Raw genomic sequence first — 18,193 nt, 5'->3', positions numbered from 1 at the left:
GGTGAGAAACCAGACAGACGGATGTTGCTGCTGGTAGCATGGCCACAATTTTCTCCTTCTGTCAAGGGCTGCTTTGTCATCTGAAGCAACTCAAAATAATCACAAGGTAAAAATGGAGTGCGTGAGAGACTTAGCAGCCCTGCAACCTTCTCCTCCCTCTTCTCTGAGGCCAAAGGGCTCAAGGGTGCTTTGCAGACCTGGCCCAAAGGCTCATCCCAATGCATGAAGCCTCAGTCCTTGTGGCCTGTATAATGTTACCTTGGGTGGATGAGTCCTTCCAAGTGGACTGCTTACACCTCTGCCCTACAAATGGTCATCTCAAAACAAGAGAACTTTAAAATTCAGAAAAGGGTTTTGAAATAAACCAAGTGAAAATAGTTAAAGATTGGGATCAGAAGACAAAGGGTTGGCTTACAGCCTCCCTTCTCAGCTTATTGCGTTCCTTACCTCCAGGCAAGTTCACAGTCAGGAAATTCACGGTTTTCTAGGCCACAGAATGGCCCCATCCTTCTTGCGTCTCCTCTTCCACACCCACAAGACCAGCCTGGGTATCCGTCCCCTGCACCTCCCAGGCTCTGCCGTGATCCTGTTCCGGCCTTGCTATGCCCTCTGAGGGCTCTTTCTCCTAAGCCTGCCAGGGGCTCTCAACACAGGCACGGGCTCAAAAAAAACGTAAGGTCCAGCTTGCAGTCTGCTGCCAGGGGTTCAAAGCTGGCTGTATTTCATCTCTGGGGACACAGGAGAGGGTGCCATTCCCAGTGGCATGGCAGCTTGGCACACATGAGATCATAGAATCATTCTGGTTGGAAGAGACCCTCAAGATCATCGAATCCAACCATAACCTAACTCCACCACTAACCCATGTCCCTAAGAACCCCATCTGTACATTTGTTAACACCTCCAGGGATGTGACTCCACCACTGCTCTGGGCAGCCTATTCCAAAGCTTCACAATCCTCTCTGTGAATTATTTTTTCCTAATATCCAATCTGAACTTTCCTTGGTGCAACTTGAGGCCACTTCCTCTCATCCTATCTCTTACTACTTGGGAGAAGAGACCAACCCCCTCCATGCTCCAACCTCCTTTCAGACAGTTGCAGAGAGCAAGAAGGTCTGGCCTCAGCCTCCTCAAGATAGAGTGGCATTGCCAATTGGGCTTGAGTCAACCCAGAGTTGCTGCTCCCCAACTTTACACATCAACGCTGAGTGATTAAACTGTTAACAGAGCAAGCCAGGGCTCTGGTGCCTTGCAGACTCACCTCCACATTTTGCTGACACAAGAGAAAGGGGAACTTCACAGGACTGAACACTATGGGAATGCCCATTTGAAAGCACCACCCCCTCTTCACTGTCCCATGCCCTTGTATTTGACAATGCCCCCTTGTCACTGGTGTTCTACTGAACCTTTACTCCAGAGGCCTCATCCTGGTGCAAAAGGGCAATGCAAGCCAGCATCTCACTGTCCTGCCTGTGCTTGTGGGTGCACGTACCCAAACTCTCTGTGCTCTTCTCTCAGCAGCCTCAAGACTCACCTGCTCAAAAGAAGACCTGAACACCCAAGGGAAACACAGCAGACCAGCTCTTGGCCCCTTTGCTGCTGTTCCTCCAGGTTTGACCAGCACAGCAGGACAGAGGCATGGGGACATCCTATTTTGGGCCACGGTGCCTTTCCCTCCCCAGGACCTTCATGCTGCTTTGCAGTTGGTCCTGCCCTGTGAGCCACCAGAGCAGCGGTGCCAGCCCTTCTGCCTTGGCCACAGCCCCATGTTCTCTCCGGTCAATTTAGGAAGTGTTCCCATCTTTTGGGTGTAGCTGGAGGTGGTTGAGCCTGTCACAGCTGTAGCAGCAGGACAACGTGGGCATAGTAAAATCCTCGCCGTGGGTTCAGAGGGTACAGAAGTGGGTCAGAAGCCCAAGGCTGAGTGCAGACAGTGAAGTAAGGTGAGCAACAAGGGCTCAGTGTCCCAGAGAGGGTCAGCCCAGTCTCTCCAGAGTCCAAGGCCAGATGGCGACCCTCAGGAGTGGGCTGGACCTAAAATCCATCTGCCTTCCAGCCAAGGTGCTGTCCCTGACACGCTAAAACCTCTGGGCAGGTGAGGCGCAGAGATTTGGGCTTTCTCCTGCTCTGCAAAGAGGACTCTCAGCTCTGGCAAAGCCACTGGAAAAAACCCAGGGTTCAGACAGCAGCTTTTTTCTTGTTACTCAGCTTCTCCCTGGACTGACAGCGTCACCTCCTGCTCCCACAGAGGAACAACAAGCCTAAAGCAGAAAGGTCAGCCACAGCCAGCTGCCTCTCCATTTTAAGGTGAATATTTCGGAGGAGTTTTTCCTCTGAGCAGGATCCCAAAGCCTGATGCACGACTCCCCTCTAGTGGCTTCACAAGAACCAGGACTGGGAGCCAGACTGGGCTGCATCGGCTCCCACTCCTGCTCCAAACTCGGTGCCTGGTCAGCAGCCCCGCACACTCAGCTGTACCAGCTCACCCATCAAAGTATTCCTTAATCAACAACAGGTAAGTTTTTCAAATGAGTTAAGGGAGTTAATTTTAAGGTGAAGCAGCTCTGGACATTTTCACCAGAGCGGAGAGACACCCAGAGCCTATGAAGAGTCAACAAACCCCTGGAGAAGGTCCCCCCTCACCTTCACCAGCAGATGAATCCTCTGCCCTGACTCTCGGACAAGGCTGTAACGCCGTTCCAGGCGGTCCTGACAGTCCTCCAGGCTCAGCAGCGATTCTCTTTTACAATCTCTTCTCACAAATATGGGCGACGCCCACGATCCCACGATGGTCTGGATCTCCTCAACATTGTTTTTGGCTTCCTGTATCCTCTGCTCGAGGTCATGGACATCATCCATCACCATGGAGATGTGATCCCAGACACCTGGTAAAAAATGAGATGATTGACTACTTTTTTTCAGAGCTGCATGGCCAAGCTCTTGTGCACTCTCCATAAGACTTTTCCCCCACGGTTTCATGTATTTCTCACCCATCATTAACACAAGAGACTTACCACCTCAACCAAAAGAGTCACTTCTAGCTCCCTCCTACCCCAACAATCCATGGTACAGCTGCAGCCTCTGTTTTCTGCCAGGAGCACCAGCACCGTGGGGACGTCTGACACTTCCCCCTTTCCCGTACCCAGATTTAATCTGCTACCAGAGAGAGAACAAGGACAACAGGCTGAGTGTTCCTGCCACTGTCACTAGAGCAGGGACCCACAGCCCCACAAACACAGGCTGTGACAGCCCAAGGTACCAGCGAGGGCTGCATTTAGATTCAGGGAACTTCATCTGCAGGAAAGTCCCTTCATCTTTGTTGTGCAATGGAGAAAGAGTTTTTCAGCATGAGGAATTCTGCTTTGCAAGTTCCCAAGGGAGGACACTTGTTCCTGTTCATACCACAAGCCTGATGACAGAAATATATATTCCAACAGCGAGCAGTTTGCTTTCACCAAGAGGAAACAAATTGTCTTCCTCCATTCTGCTTTGCAGTTAAAACTGATCAAGCAAGAACACTGGTTAAATCATCCCAAAGTCACGGTGCACAAACCTCACCACTAACCACAGTATTTCATCCGGCTGGAAAGGATAACGAGGTGGCCCTGGCCCCCACCGGGAGAAGTCTGTCCCAAGCCAGATGGCTGGGCCAAGGGGTCCCAGTCCCTGCACAACTCAGGGAGAAAGCAGTGCCTTGGGGACACAGGGACATGACCACACAGTGGGTCACTTGGGCTGGCACGGGCAGGGAGCAGACTCTTCAACCCCAGCCTTGCCAGCTCTCACAAACCCCAATCTTGCCGTTTCCTCAGCATCACTGCTTACAGGGCAGCCTCTCTTCCCCAAAAGCCCAGAGGGAAGCTGAAGGGATCAGGATCCTGTCCCCAGCCCAAGCAGATCAAGGTAAGATGGGAAGGAGCAGGCAGGCTGGGGGCTGCCCTTTGTCTCCCCAGTGCTGGCTCTGCTGGAGAGTCCCCTGCCCTGCTGTGAACTGTCACTGGGAACCAGGTGATGGAGGCTGGGGACATGGGAGGAATCTGATGAGACCCAAGTGAGCAGGTTAACCATGAGCAATGTGCCCTGTGGCCAAGAAGGTTGATGGTACCTGGGCTGCGTGAGTAGGAGTGTGGCCAGCAGGTCGAGGGAGGTGAATCCTCCCCCTCTGCTCTGCACTCGTGAGGCCCCATCTGAGTGGTGTGTCCAGTTCTGGGCACCCCAGTTTAAGAAGGACAAGGAATTACTGGGGAGAGCCCAGCGGTGGCTACCAAGATGCTGAGGGGTCTAGAGCATTTTTCTTCTGAGGAAAGGCTGAGAGAGCTGGGGCTGTTGAGCTGGAGAAGAGAAGCTGAGAGGGATCTGATCAATGGGATCAATATCTCAGGGTGGGTGTCAGAGGATGGACCAGACTCTGTTCAGTGGTGCCCAACGCCAGGGTGAGGGGCAACGGGCACAGACTGAAACACAGGAGGCTCCATCTGAACATGAGCAGAAACTTGTTTGCTGGGAGGTGCCAGAGCCTGGCCCAGGCTGCCCAGAGCGGGTGTGGAGTCTCCTTCTCTGAGACATTGAAACCCGCCTGGACCCACCTGTGTGATCTGCTCTGGGACCCTGCGTGAGCAGGGGGGTTGGACTGGGAGATCTCCAGAGGTCTCTTCAGCCCTCACCAGGCTGGGATTCTGTGAAATCCTGTACGGCCTCTTTTGCCCTAACACAGAGCTAGCTCACCCTCCATCTTCCAGTTGAGTGTTTCTTCTGCCTTCTTCAGCTTCAAGTTAATATCCCACAGCTGCTCCTGTATGAGAGGGTATTCGACCTCCAGGACTGTCTTCAGGACCTTGTTGTATCTGTTCACCATCAGCTCCAAGTTGGCCGCCAGCTGCCGGTATGACTCCTTGGAGGAATAGATTTCTGCTGCCGTGGGTGGGATGGCTCCCAGGCGGCTGCCAGACAGGTAGCTCACCTCCCTCAGCACGACACCAGCTGCAGAAACAAGGCAGAGAGCTGAATGTGAGACAATCCTCCCCATTCACCTGGTAGACACCCTCCCGTCAATTCTGGGGATCTTAGGGGGTTCCTGCTGTTTTATTCACAAAGCAGTACGCTCTGAGAAGGGCCTGGACACCTCCTAGTCCAGACCATCTCCCTCCCATTGATCTTTGCCTCTGATTTGCTTCCCAATCAAAGACATATAGCTCTGTTAACTACCCAGCCAGCAAACCCTGTGCAGCCTCTAAAAGCCATGATGATCTCTGGTCTTCTCAGCTATCCTCATCAATACAGTCTTTCAGCAATACTGTGCCTGCAGGAGGAGGCACAACCAAAAGCATCTTTGAGTTGTGATGGAACGGGATTGAGTGGGTTATTAAACTATAAACCCAAGTAGAAGTGAGTCCCTGCAACAAACGGAGCAGCAAGGTCTTCCAACGCAATATATCACTTCTAAGACAAAACAAAAAAATCTTTGCTCAGTTTAGTGGCTTGTGAGAGGGAAAATGCTCCTGAAACGGCACATTTTGGCTGGGTGACAGAAATTCAGTATATTGTATGGGCAATGGCAGGGGTGAGGAGTATCTACAATACTAAAGTGACTATGTCCACAATGACAAGAAGAGGAAAGAAAGACGGAGCGCAGAAGGGTGAAGGGAGCAGTTTGAGGAGGTGGATGGAAGAGGATGGGATGGGAGGAAGGGAAAAGCAGGGGATTGAGGGAGCAGGAGGCCAAGTGAGATAGAACCAAACTCCCCTCCCTTTTATGCACTGGAATGTCTGAGACATCCCCACCATGGTGTCAAGGATGTCTTACCCTCTTTCCCTCTCCTCCATGGAAGGTGAGCTCTGGAAGATTCTTTAATGTTGAAGGGTTGCAAATACATCCTCCCTTTAGGCAAAATGAGGTGCTCCTATCTGCTCTGAAGGGCATGAAGGGGCTGCTAAGCAGGCACCTGAGGACATGAGGCAGTCCTCAGTACGGAAAGCTGAGAGCAGCGCAGAAGCACTCAGAGACTGGAGCTGAGAACATGCTCAGCACGTCACAGGCTCCAAACCCTGGCACCAGGGTGAAGGGTGGAAAACATCCCCTGGGGCCATTTGCTTCCCACCTTAGCAAGGAGATTCCAAGGAGCTGGACAAATCCTTTGTCTGAGAGCCAAGCTGGAATGAGCTCTGGAACCTCAACACTTTTCTCTAACAGCAGCAAGTCCCAGGGAAAGGGGGAAGTGTTTGATGTTTTCCCAGGCCCCTGAGATTCAGCACCTCCGCAGCAAATGGCATTTCACATTTGAGAGGCCCCAGCTCTCATCAGGCCCCAGAACCTTTGAATCCACCTCTGCACTCTGCTGGCTTGGACCCTGCCTCTGCTTTGGGCAGGGGGATGGTCAGGCCTCCCTGTGCTGGAGAGGGCAGCCCTAGGGAACAGAGACCTACTGGAAGCCTCCTGCACCACAATTAAGGAAATCCAACAGCCACAACACTGAAGTAACAAAACAAACCTTTCCTGGGATTTTTATACCCTTTCAGGAAGCTCAGATTTCAGGTAAACATAACACGAACCCACGTCTGTAGGATGATGCTCCTACGCTCCCCACACCAGCGTCAAACCAACCTGCTCTGGAGATGTTGACACCAGTTAACATCTGGCTACTCACAGACTTTCTGGCTTTAATTACAATCTGCGCTGCTTAAACTGTAATCCTGATATTTTACCAGGAGACAGAGCCCACAAAGGGGATGGTTAATTCATGTCACCCATAACAGATGCTCCAGGGACCTCAGCAGAACAGATCTAGTAGCGATCCCACCAGACTTGCCATGCACGGTGGGGCACAGCTTGGAGACGTGCCCTCCAGCAGACAGGAAAGCTAGTTCTTACCTGGGGATCAAAAGTAACTGTGATCAGTTTGGTTTCTGGATCTCGCCGGATAAGCGGTTGAGTAAGGTTGTACTGTGATTTTTCAGAGACTGTCTGGGACCAGTCTGCATAGAGCTTCTCCTGATACCTGCCGAAAAACAAACAAACAAATTAAAACATCCACCACGTAGCTGCCAAGCCCGCACACCAAGACATAGAACCAAATAAAAGCCAAGTCCACTTCTGAGGGCTGAAGAACATCAAGGAATATTTAAAACCCACCCACACCACCTCCATAAAGATCTTGGCTTCAAAGACAAACACCTGAAAACCAGTGACAGCATCAAGTCAGGAAAACAAAGATCCCCCAAGTACCATTCTTAGCAGAGGATTCAAATTTGGGGACAAACATTCAAAAGCTCAGAGCAATCAGTTCAGTTTTAGCATCAAACATTAAGATATTAAGTGAGGTGCAACGAATCCCACTCCCACTTGTGGAATACACACATTACAGCCACGGTAAGTACACTGTGAATGGGCACAAGTGGATTGAGACTTCTGGTCAGCTCAGGTTTTCTACCACAGCATCTCCTACATCCAAAAGAATCTCGTTCCAACATTTCTGCTGGGCTGCACAGCCCCTGTCCCTCCCATGCAAACTTCTCATTTCAAGATATCACAGAAAGACTGTGGTGTGTAGCAAAGGATTCCTCCTCCTCTCTCATCACAAAATTCCTTCTGGCTTAGAAAGAGACATTCTCAGGCCCTGGGCTTGCAAATGTGCTGAAAGGTGGTTTAGAGAAGGAGAAGGAAATGGCCTCAAGTTGCACCAGGGGAGGTTCAGACTGGATATTAGGAAACATTTCTTCCCCAAAGGGCTGTCGGGCATTGGAACAGGCTGCGAGGGCAGTGGTGGAGTCATCATCCCTGGAGGGGTGGACAGACGTGGAGACGAGGTTCTCAGGGACACGGGGCAGTGCCAGGGTTGTGTTAATGGATGGACATGAGGGTCTCTTCCAACCAAAACAATTCTATGATTCTATAAGGTTTGGCTTTTTTTCATATAGTTACAGTCATGCCTGAGCCACCACTTACCTGTCGAGCAGCTGGATCATTTCTTCATACTTCTCTACCACCCTTCTTCCTTCAGCAGAGTCCAAGCAGCTGGTGGCACAACAGACAAGCTCAGCGTTACATTTAGCCCTGTGAGGCTGCAGTCTCTATTTACCCCTTCCCAAAACCACCCACCACCTTGCAGGCAGAGCCTGGCTGGGGATCTTACATTCCAACCCCACCATATCGCCCAAAACCATTTCACTGCACAAAAGCTCTCCAAGCCCCAGTGCGCCCTTTTGCGGGTGTTTGCATGGCAACTGGCAAATGAGAACCACGTCCTGGGGGAAGAACAAGGGCCCAGAGCTGCTGGAGGAACACTGGTCTCCGTAACATACTCAATGCTCCGGTGTTTGCACAGAGCAGGGCAACCTCTGCTCACCAGCCACCACTTTCTGAGGTCAAAGAGGCACAGAAAGAAGCAGAGTGTGGCTCCCGGCAGATGAAGCTCTTGGCGGTGCCCAATTCATGCCCCTCAAACCGAAGAGCAAAGGTGTCCCAGAGTGCGGGAGGCAGAGCCCTGGCCACGCTGCCAGGGCTGTACAGCCCAGGGAACAGCAGGCCAGAGGAATTCTTATCATGCTGTCTTTTCCCCACTGTTTCATCTACAATATCCAAGTTTTCCTCAAGATGGTTGTTGATTTTGGAGGACATATTGACAAAACTTGAATTAACTTCACCAAAAGCTGGAAAAAAGGAGCGCCTGAGCAGTCACCGCTGGGCAAGTGCTGAGAAACCTGCTGGAAGTAAACAGGTCCTCTGAGCAAATCCAAGTAAATCCCAGCAAAACCACTTTTGTTTCTCCTTTTTAATCCTTTTTCCCTTTCAACAGCATCATGTCACCACCGTTGCAGAGCATGTTATTAACTACTCTAAACAGAGGACAGAAAATCAGTGTGAAATGCAGATCTGGGTCCTTCATGGTGGACAAAAATTTGCCATTTAGGTTCAAATCAGACATGATAACTTGGGCTCTGTGCTGGGAACAGCCCAAGAGTTTGTTTCATTGCACCAATGTCTTTGCTGCTGCAGAATAACTGTGCACTTAAAGACACTTAATGGCAAGATACAGTGAGAGAAGGTTACAAACATGGTACAGTGACGGTCAAGTTATTTTGGTCAAGTACATTAAAAAAGTGGATCCATTTACACAGAATCCTGACCAGCACACGTGAAGCCATTCCTGTGAGCTACCAGGTGCAGTCCCTAGAACATCCTCAGTTGTCATAAGTCCAACACTGCCTTGCTTACAGAGCTCTTAAATGTTGTCTCATGTGGTGCCAGCTGTGAGTATGAGGCCATACTTCCCTGACACCATCCGTTATAACAAGCATTTGGGTGATAAATATACCAGCATTGGTTTCTTTCCTTGATCTTGGGAGATGGCTCCTTTGTTTAACGCTGAGAAAGTTTTCTTCTGCCCAACAAAATGCTCGTCTGCTCCCCAACATGCAAACCCAGCTCCATCGATCCATCTCAGCTGAGTCCAGCCCAGCACTTCTCTGCTATTCACAGTTTGGATGATGCCAGAACCAGGACTTGCAGCTGAGGAGGTCCTGGAGAACATGCTGAGTGGGATTGCAGCAGGAAAGGTTCTGATACCTCTTTCAATTGCAACCCGGGAACTATGTCTGAAAGCTGAATAGCCCACTGTGCCTCTTAATCGCTTCAAAACAAATCCAGTTAATGAGTTTCTTAAAAAAAATAATGATCACAAGGAAGCTGAAAAGCACCAGTGCAACCACTTCACACCTCTTTGACTAAGAATTATTTCAGCTATAACCATGGGATAATGTTCACCACAGAAAGAAAATCAGATTGATTACAGAGAAGATAGCAAGGTGGTCATAAAGCAACTTAGCTGGAACAGACACGCACAGATGTGGGATGTGCCTGAAGTGATCAAACGGCACCTGGATTCGCGCTCGCAGCTCCTGCGCCCAGCGCAGCGCTCCAGCCACCGGCGGCACGTTCTTGTGCACAGGGGGGGATCCTGGGGAGGGCACATTGGAACAGCATTTGACTGAACGCTGCACTTGTAACCCCAAAGATGCAACAACAGAACCTCATTTGCAGAAAACTGCTCTGATTTCCCAGCTTCCTTCCTTAAATCCAACATCTGCCACACTGATGTAGGTCTGTGACCAAGGCAAGTGCCTCTGGATCTTGAATAAGGAGCTGAGATCGAACGAGAAGCCCAGACTATGTCCAAACCTGAGCTGATGTGAGGTGTCCCTTGCCTGGGACACATTCCCCGCCCCTCACAAACACTGACATAGGGATTTCTGACCAGGAGTTACTTCTGTCCGTCTTATCTAACAGCCACAGAACAATAACCACAAATTCACAGCAAATGATTCTCTCCATGATTCTCTCCAGTCCAGGACTTGTCTCGTTCCAGAATGATCTTTCTGAGGCAAGTAAATAGGTTATTGTTCAAAATGACACACTTGAATCCTCATAATCTGATAGAAATCCACCCATTCCCCCCTGTGCCAACAGTCACGTGGAATAATAAACTTGGAAAAGGCTGATTAAACCCTTGGTTACAAAGTCCCACTCGCATACTTTGCATTTTAAGCATTGTAAGGAAAACAAAATGAGTGGGTTTGCAGGTCCCATGGGGTGTTGGAGGCAGCACACAAATGTGGAGAGAAACCTCCTGTCACAGCCTCGCTGGGAGAAAAGCCCAGCATGTGTCTCCATTCCCAGTCACATATCATGCATACACATTTGAAAAAGGGTATTTTTACTCCTAACCAATTATTTGCTTTAATACTAAGAACAGAGCTTTCCCAGGCATTTCCATTGCCACTAGGAGCTACAGAGGCTGAAAACATCTGCAATTTGTAAAGTTTTGGGTTCCTTAGAAAAATAAATCATTTCCCCCCCAAATTAATCTCAATCAAACTCCCTGTAAAACCCATTTTACTCAGCACGTTCTACCTACCGAGCTTCAGCTCTGCCTGGATGTGCCGGGAGTAGATCAGCCTGGCGTGGTCCAGGGCCCTGCTGAACATGCTGATGAGGACGGAGTATTTGCCAGCAGCATCTGCAGCGACTACCGGTCGCTCCAAAAGGCTCCCGAACATGTCCAGCAGCTGTTGGGGTGAACACGCAGGAAAAGAAGAGGGGAAAAATTTACAACCCCGACTCCTGCAGAGAGATCAGCTGGGACCTTCCTCCCCAGCCCAGGTGCTTCAATACTGTCCGCACCGATGGGCACTTTGGAAAAAGGAAATTTGCTCCCTTTGTTACGGGGCCTCTCAGACTTTCTCTGGGGTTGGACCACATTCCAACTGTTGTTCTTCAAATGCTTCAAGATTTTCTATTTTTTTCAAAAAACTTACAAAGATAAACACTGTCACTTGCTAAAGTCTTTTCTACAAATGCTTATATTGATTTTTTTAAAAAAATACCATTTATTATTTCTGCAAGATAGATTAATTGATAAATAAACCAGCTTTGTTTCTAGAAAACCTGTTTCCAAAACTGAAACAGATCCATGTATTAATAATATTAACAAATTGATACTAACAATATCAATTCTCACCAGGAAATCCTAGAAAAAGCATGATTTCCCCCACCTTGCAGAGAGAGACACAAATATATCTCCTGGCATCCAAAAGCTTTGTGAGGGACCCACCAGCCTGAGCATCCCAAACCAAGAGCAGCCCAAAAGCTACAAGTCCCACTGTCCCACCAGCAAACACCAGCCCCATGTGCCTGTGGCTCCAGCACTGCCTGGTCTCCTCAGCGTGATTCTCACCGAGCCGGGTGCCCTGATTTCCCTTTTAGGGAAGAGCAAGGGAGCGATAAACAAACCTTGAAGGCGTGGTCCAAGTTGGAGGCGTCATCAAAAGCCTGGATGAAAATGGTGCCCAGCCGACGGTCCATGTCTTCTACTTTCTGCTGGAAACCAAAGGCATCCTGCTCAAAGTCCTGCACAAAGGCAAAACACAAGCTGTGAGGCTGCAAGATGGCACTAGGAAGGTACCTGTAACTCCTCGATCCAGAGACGCCCTCTCTTATTCACCGTGAACTAAGCCACTCCTCTGGCCAATCTTCAGCCATCGCAACGTGGCAAAGTCCTCACGAAGCTTGAGAACATTTCTGTGCTGTCCCATGGCTGAGATGTTGGCCCTTTCTCTGGGAGGGACCCTTTGGTCCTGAGGCCTTTCCACAGCCCACATGGCACTATCTTCAGCCTACAGGCAAGATGGACTATTTCCACACCCTCTCCCCCACCACTTGGCCTGAAGACCACACCATCATCCAGAAAACCCACGGATGCACCTGCTGAGTCCCAAATCCAACCTACTTTCAAGTCAAAACAAGCCTGTGGTTCCATGGTGAGCTGGTTGTGAGTGAGGCAGTTTCAAAACACTCGCACAGGTTGCCCAGAGAGGCTGTGGAGTCTCCACACTTGGACATAGGTAATCTTGGAGATATTTCACCTGACCAGTCACAGTCCTGCTCTAGCTGAGCCTGCTTTGAGCAGGGAAGGTGGACTGGGTGATCTCCAGAGGTCCTTTTCAAACTCAACAGTACTGGGTTTCTGTAATTTCCATCATCTTCTTGCACTGCTTTTCTTGCTTCAATTGTAATAAATCCTTTGAACTTCAAGAGTAACATCTATATTTGTTTTCCTACACGTAAAAGAGTCCAAATCAAAGACTGAACTTGACAGTCCGTGACAGTCCTTCTGTTCTAGCTTGGACAAAACCACTAAAAATGAGGTCATGTGTCTCTTTTCCAAAGGACAAAGTGCAAGGAAATAGCTTTTACTATTGCTACTGCTGAGCTCCAGCAGATCCAGATGCCATGTTTTAGCTAAAAAAAACGGCTCCAGCAGTGGCAGAGGGTGCAAAACTAGAGCACTGAAAGAACAAACATGACTCAGAGTCACACAAATGGCCATGGGGTCACCAAACCCAAGCCACCTCCTGCAGAGCCACTGTCACCTCTCCTCTGTGCCTGCCCTGCTGAAGGAGGGGTGCTATGGAGCAAGCAGCTTTCCAGCAAGAAACACTGGGGACGTGCCACCCCCTGCAGAGATGTACTGGGAGCTGCAGGAAGCAAAGCACGAGCCACCCATCCCCACACCAGGCAGGTCCCAGAGGGCTGGGAATATTCCTTTAATTAAAGCACTACTGATAATAAAATAGAGCATCCTTGAATTCTGAGAGCCCCAGATGCCATGTGTTCATCTAGGCAGGAGCGAACACATCCCAGAGATGATCTGAGTTGGCCCTCATCAGGCAAACTACCTTGTTTTTCCAAAACTAAGACAGAGTCTTATATTAATTTTTGCTGCAAAAGATGCTTACTTTTTTACATGTATAGCTGCCTGGACCCTATTTAAATTGACTTTTTTATGAACTGTAACTAGGGCTAATTTTTTGAATAGGGTTCATATTTCAAGCATCCTGAAAAATCATGCTATAGCTTGTTTTTGGGGTAGGTCTTATTTTTGGGGAAACATGGTAAATACCAAGAGCAGGAAAGCAAAGAGATGTGGGTGTTGGTATAGCTCTTATACCTCAGCAAGCACCATGTACAGCAAAAGCTTGTGCATAACTCATGGAAATCCCAGTTTCCCAGCTGCACTGATCTAAGGTGCTGATCTAGCAAGATATGTTAGATATAGACGTGCAAGAAGTCCCAAATCTCTGCAGGAAAGGCCAGCGGCTCCCTGTTCCCTCCAGTACCAGATCAGATCATAATGAAAGGAGGAAAGAGCTGGGAAGAAGATAGCAGGAAACTGCTGCTTTGGAAACATGCACATGTTCCTGATGTTCCCGCAAACTGGTCCCACCTACCGTGTTGGTCAGGTCAAGACAGTCATAGGTTCGCTCTGAAAACACCTTGTATGCCTCCTGGAATTCCTCATACATGTCCAGGACCTGCTGGCCCAGGGTCTTCCCTTTAATCCCACTGAATTCAATTTTCTCCAGCTTCATCAAGTCCAAGGAAGTTGCCAGGAGATCCTTCAAAGTCAACGGAGGGAGACACAGGTCATGATGTTGACAAAAGAAGATGACAACAGTTGTCACGACAGAGTTGCACTTGCTGAGGGACCTTCCCAAGCACAGCGCTGGTGCTCAGGCTGGGTGGCAGGGATGGGAAGGGGGGAGCCTGATCTGCCTGTCCTGAGCATCAGTGGCTGCTCATAACACGTCCCTGCCCAGTGAGACCTGCTGCAGCCACTAGAAATACCATGACAACTGTAAAATCGCTTTTAAGTGTATTTAAAGGACAGATCCAAAGCAGGATATGAGACTCTTATATGTCATCCAGCATAGCTAAGAATCCCAATTTTATAGGTATTAACCAAGGACAGATTTCTAATATTTACAGGTACCCAAACTGTCCAAAGCTCCTGCGCAGTCAAACCTCCACGTGTCCAAGTGGGTGTTGCAGCACCTGCCCCGCTGGCCCTCTCTGCTGAGGTGGCACACGGGTCCTTCCCTTCCCTTCCCATCCTCTGCAGCCTGGCAGTGTCACCTCTTGGGAAAATGTCCCGCTCCCCCAGTGGTGGTGGCAGCACTGGGCAGCTCTGCTGTCATCCCACCTCATCTGTCTCCCTAGGTAGGGCCAAGTAAGGGCTGGTTGAACATCCATTGTCTCAGAGGACCAGGAGAAATGTGCACAGGAATGTACTGGTGGCCACTCTCTGCTTGCACTTGTCCTGGGGCCACCCGAGCAGGGCAGCAGGTTTTACCACAGACACGTAATATGAAACAGTGCAACGAACCAAAGGAAAGGGATCCTTCCCTCTTCACGTGCTCATGGGCTACCCATGCACCAGTGTAACTGCAGCTTTTATGAAAATTCGAAAACAAATGCACATATGCATTCATATTCACTTCGACACACCAGCACATCCGCTTGAACAAATACCTAGTAAGGCAAAAAAATAATGTGGAAATACCAGTTGTCCCTTGCTTTGTCTTGCAAGGTTGCTTGAAATGAAGTGATGAGGGGAAATTGAGACGGAGAGAGATGCAGCAGTTTTCCTCATTAACAGGCTGGTGTGCACTATGCTTTTAATTATTGTTTTACAGCTCACTCCGCAGGCTCTCCCTCTGACTCCAGATACTGCAGCTTCTACTGTCCCTGGAGTGTGGGACAGCCACGGAAGGAGGAAACAGACACTGGTCAAAACGCACAGTGCCCCAGCTCAAAACCTCCCCACTGGCTTTTGTCTGCAGCCCATATCCACAGTGTGCCCATGGCATCCATGGAATCCCAGCAGTCAGTGCCCCAGAGCCTTTACAGGGTCCCAGTAAACCTGTCACCAACACTGTCCTCATGATAACCTGCAGTTATTCCTGTGTCTATTTATATTCCTCTCTACACTGACCAGCATAATTTGGTTTATTTCACATCAAACCCTACTGGAAACCATCATTATGAATACTTTTAAAATAGGCACCAGTCATGACAGTTTTCAACATAGTTAATTAAGGAACACATAAAAGTATATGGCACATTTAAAGCAGTAAAACTGCAAACACCAGCAACCTGTACACTGGCCATCCAACCCTACACACTGAGAACGCAGCAACAATCAACAAAGAAATTCATTTGGGATGTGTGTGGAGAGCAGATGAATGTGTGTGGTTAGCCACGTGACAGATAACAGGTACATGCAATGTCTGTACAAGAGGTACATACAGTATCTGTATAAGAGGTATATACAGTGTCTGTATAACAGGTACATATGGTGTCTGTATGTCTGTGGTCTCCAGACACAGCCATGTGGTAAGGAGAGCATAGGGAGCTCCCACATTCACACTCAGACCTGCTCTCTGCAGAACATCTCCTGTGGCTCAAGGAGCCCTTGGCCACACTGGGAGCTCAGGGATGACACCCCAATGTCCCTGCCTCAGGTGACAGATCTGGCAAACAGGGACACCCCTGAGCCACAGCACCCCAGTTTGATGGACTATGAGGATGCGAAGGGACAACCTGGTGAGGAACGTGTCCCTGCTCCTCCCCAGGCCCACGTGGCACAGCCAAGGGGATGCTGCCATCTGGCCTCTCCAAGACAGGCAGGACCCAGCTCTAGGGTGTCATAGAATCATAGAACCATTTCAGTTGCAAGAGACCCTTAAGATCATTGAGTCCAACCATAACCTAAATCTGTCTCTGATGGCACCAGGAGACCTGGGAGATTACATTGCTTTATTTACAGCTGTGCAAACCACACCTCCAGTAATCCTCCTTTTCTTGCCCCAACAGGAGCAAGGAGTCCAACGGGACTCCTGAGAGCAAAAAACACACCTATCAACCTGACCAGCTTACATATGCACTGAGCAGGACATAGTAAAACACAGTCTTAGACTCGCTGTAACAGGAGACCTAACAGCAAAAGAGTGGCCCCATTCCCTGGTATCAGGTGAAGCTATAGAAAGGAAAGATGCCAGCAAGTGATCTCCTGGCTACAGAGTTCTCCTGACGGTTTGCAATGTTTTTCAAGACCAGAGTCTCACCTCCACCATCTCCAGTCTCTTCAGGAAGGTGTCCAGCCTCGCAAACACCATCGTGGAGCTGAAGTCCCACTCCCTCACTTCTTGGCCTGGTTCATAATACATGTGCAGTTTTTCCCTTCTCTCCTCAAATGCCTCTTTGAACATGTTCAGGATACCGAGCACCATTCGCACCTTGCCCAGGCTCTCCTCCATGTCCCCTTTCAGAAGGTCTTCTGGAGACAGGTACACCAGGGCCTGGAAGAGCAAAATCACACCTGAGAGGTCACTTCTGCCATCATGGAAAACAAGGACTTCTTGTGTTGAACACATTTGAACCTGTTTATTAAGTTAAATGTTGCCTAAAGAATCACTTTTCCAGGGAAGGACAATAGGAAGAAGGGGAGAGGGGACACAGGGGACTGCAAACACAGGCATCACAGCCACAGACCTGCTCAATGAGAAGGTTGCAGATCTCCTGGAGCAGCACCACTATCCGCACGGGCATGTTGTAGTGCTTGGAGGTGACCCAGATCAAACACACCACGTGGAGCAGGGGGAGCAGGAAAGGCTTCACCTCGCTGAACTCAACCCTCTCTACGTCTTCCAAGCGGCGCTTGAGGGGTGTCAGGTGCAGGTGAACGTCCTGAGCTTCAGTCAAAGCTGTGTTGAGAGACGTGAGAAGCGGTAAGAACCACCCAGCTGCGGTGTGCTGGGTTCCCAGCTAGGTGCTGGCCTCACCACATGGAAAAGTGCCTGGGAAAAGAAACTGTCCTGACAAGCACTGAGCACCCTCAGCCACCTGTGTGCTGCAGGTCACTCACTCGTGAACATCACTCACCTGCGGCAGTAACCAGAACAGAAATAAGCTGATGTGATGGCAGGGGACAGGGAGCTGGGACAGGGCTTCGTGGAGAGCCTGAGTCCACAACTGCTAAAAAGTCACACGGAATTTGCCCAACAGCACCAAAAATACAGTGCTGCCATGGCTGTGAGCCATGGCCTTGCTGTACAGCACGACAGGCTGTACAGCCTTGGCCTGAGCCCTTTTTAGCTCAGTTTTGGCTCAAGCAACTCCTTGTCCAGTGGGCAGATGACGACGGCCCCACTAGTCCTGACTGTAATAGAAAACCTGTCAACAGTAAAGCAACTGATGTCTGACTCGTCGAAAGCTTTAGCTTAGCTCTGTACAGCTGTGTGGTTTTACCCTGAAGAATTACCCCAGAGCGCAAGCATTAATAAAACCAGATCGTTGTGCAATTAAACCTGTGGACCAACAAGAAGTGACAGAAGTGCTTGAATGCATGCAAAAATAACCCCTAAGGCCCAAGACCAAGGAAGAAGAGACTCCCACTATCAGCATCACCCTCCCAGCAAATCCACCAACAGCAGCCACACCAGTACAATGCCAGGGAAAGGGGCAGAGACTTAAAAGCAGGTGCACACAAATCTGAACTGCGCTGTAATGGAAATTAACAATTATAGTCCAAATTATCCAATTAGGGTTAGTATCGCTGTAGCCGGATTAAAACCAAATATTTGTTGTATTTTGATTAAACCCTTAAAGTATTAATTAGTTTAACAATGAACCCTTGGCTCCTTATATAAGGGGTGTTTCTCCAGCCCATTTAAACTGCACAATGCAGAGTGTGACACAGATCCTTAAGAGATTCAATGTTTGCACGTGAAGTGGTGAAGAACAGTGTTTTCTGCCAGCACGTGCACAGCTAACACAGTCTAGATGGTTTCATTGTGCCAGAGA

At 49.3% G+C, this 18,193-nt stretch overlaps 2 protein-coding genes across 4 annotated transcripts in view; both read right to left on the bottom strand.

Moving 5' to 3' along the window:
* LOC136110948 (dynein axonemal heavy chain 9-like) overlaps positions 1–5,023 on the bottom strand; it is a 36,524-nt gene extending 31,501 nt beyond the window's left edge. Inside the window, exons 1-2 of the mRNA XM_065854691.2 lie at positions 4,723–5,023; positions 2,641–2,882 (exon numbers count right to left, since the gene is read on the bottom strand). Coding sequence (XP_065710763.2) covers positions 2,641–2,882; positions 4,723–5,023 — 543 coding nt within the window. The remainder of the gene's footprint in view (positions 1–2,640; positions 2,883–4,722) is intronic.
* Positions 1–18,193, bottom strand: part of LOC139829552 (dynein axonemal heavy chain 9-like) — a 212,303-nt gene that overhangs the window by 53,393 nt on the left and 140,717 nt on the right. For 2 of the 3 annotated variants that reach the window (XM_071817710.1, XM_071817709.1), the window contains exons 5-12: positions 16,883–17,094; positions 16,456–16,689; positions 13,780–13,947; positions 11,783–11,899; positions 10,908–11,058; positions 9,836–9,950; positions 7,940–8,008; positions 6,866–6,992 (exon numbers count right to left, since the gene is read on the bottom strand). In XM_071817710.1, the coding sequence (XP_071673811.1) occupies positions 6,866–6,992; positions 7,940–8,008; positions 9,836–9,950; positions 10,908–11,058; positions 11,783–11,899; positions 13,780–13,947; positions 16,456–16,689; positions 16,883–17,094 (1,193 nt within the window). Of the gene's footprint in view, positions 1–6,865; positions 6,993–7,939; positions 8,009–9,835; positions 9,951–10,907; positions 11,059–11,782; positions 11,900–13,779; positions 13,948–16,455; positions 16,690–16,882; positions 17,095–18,193 lie in introns of those variants that run through there. The other variant, XM_071817712.1, reaches the window with a different exon arrangement.

Source organism: Patagioenas fasciata, chromosome 21, assembly GCF_037038585.1.
Source record: "Patagioenas fasciata isolate bPatFas1 chromosome 21, bPatFas1.hap1, whole genome shotgun sequence".
Lineage (NCBI taxonomy): Eukaryota > Metazoa > Chordata > Aves > Columbiformes > Columbidae > Patagioenas > Patagioenas fasciata.
Note: the sequence above shows the minus strand (reverse complement) of the source record. Positions and strands in the feature narration are given on the sequence as shown.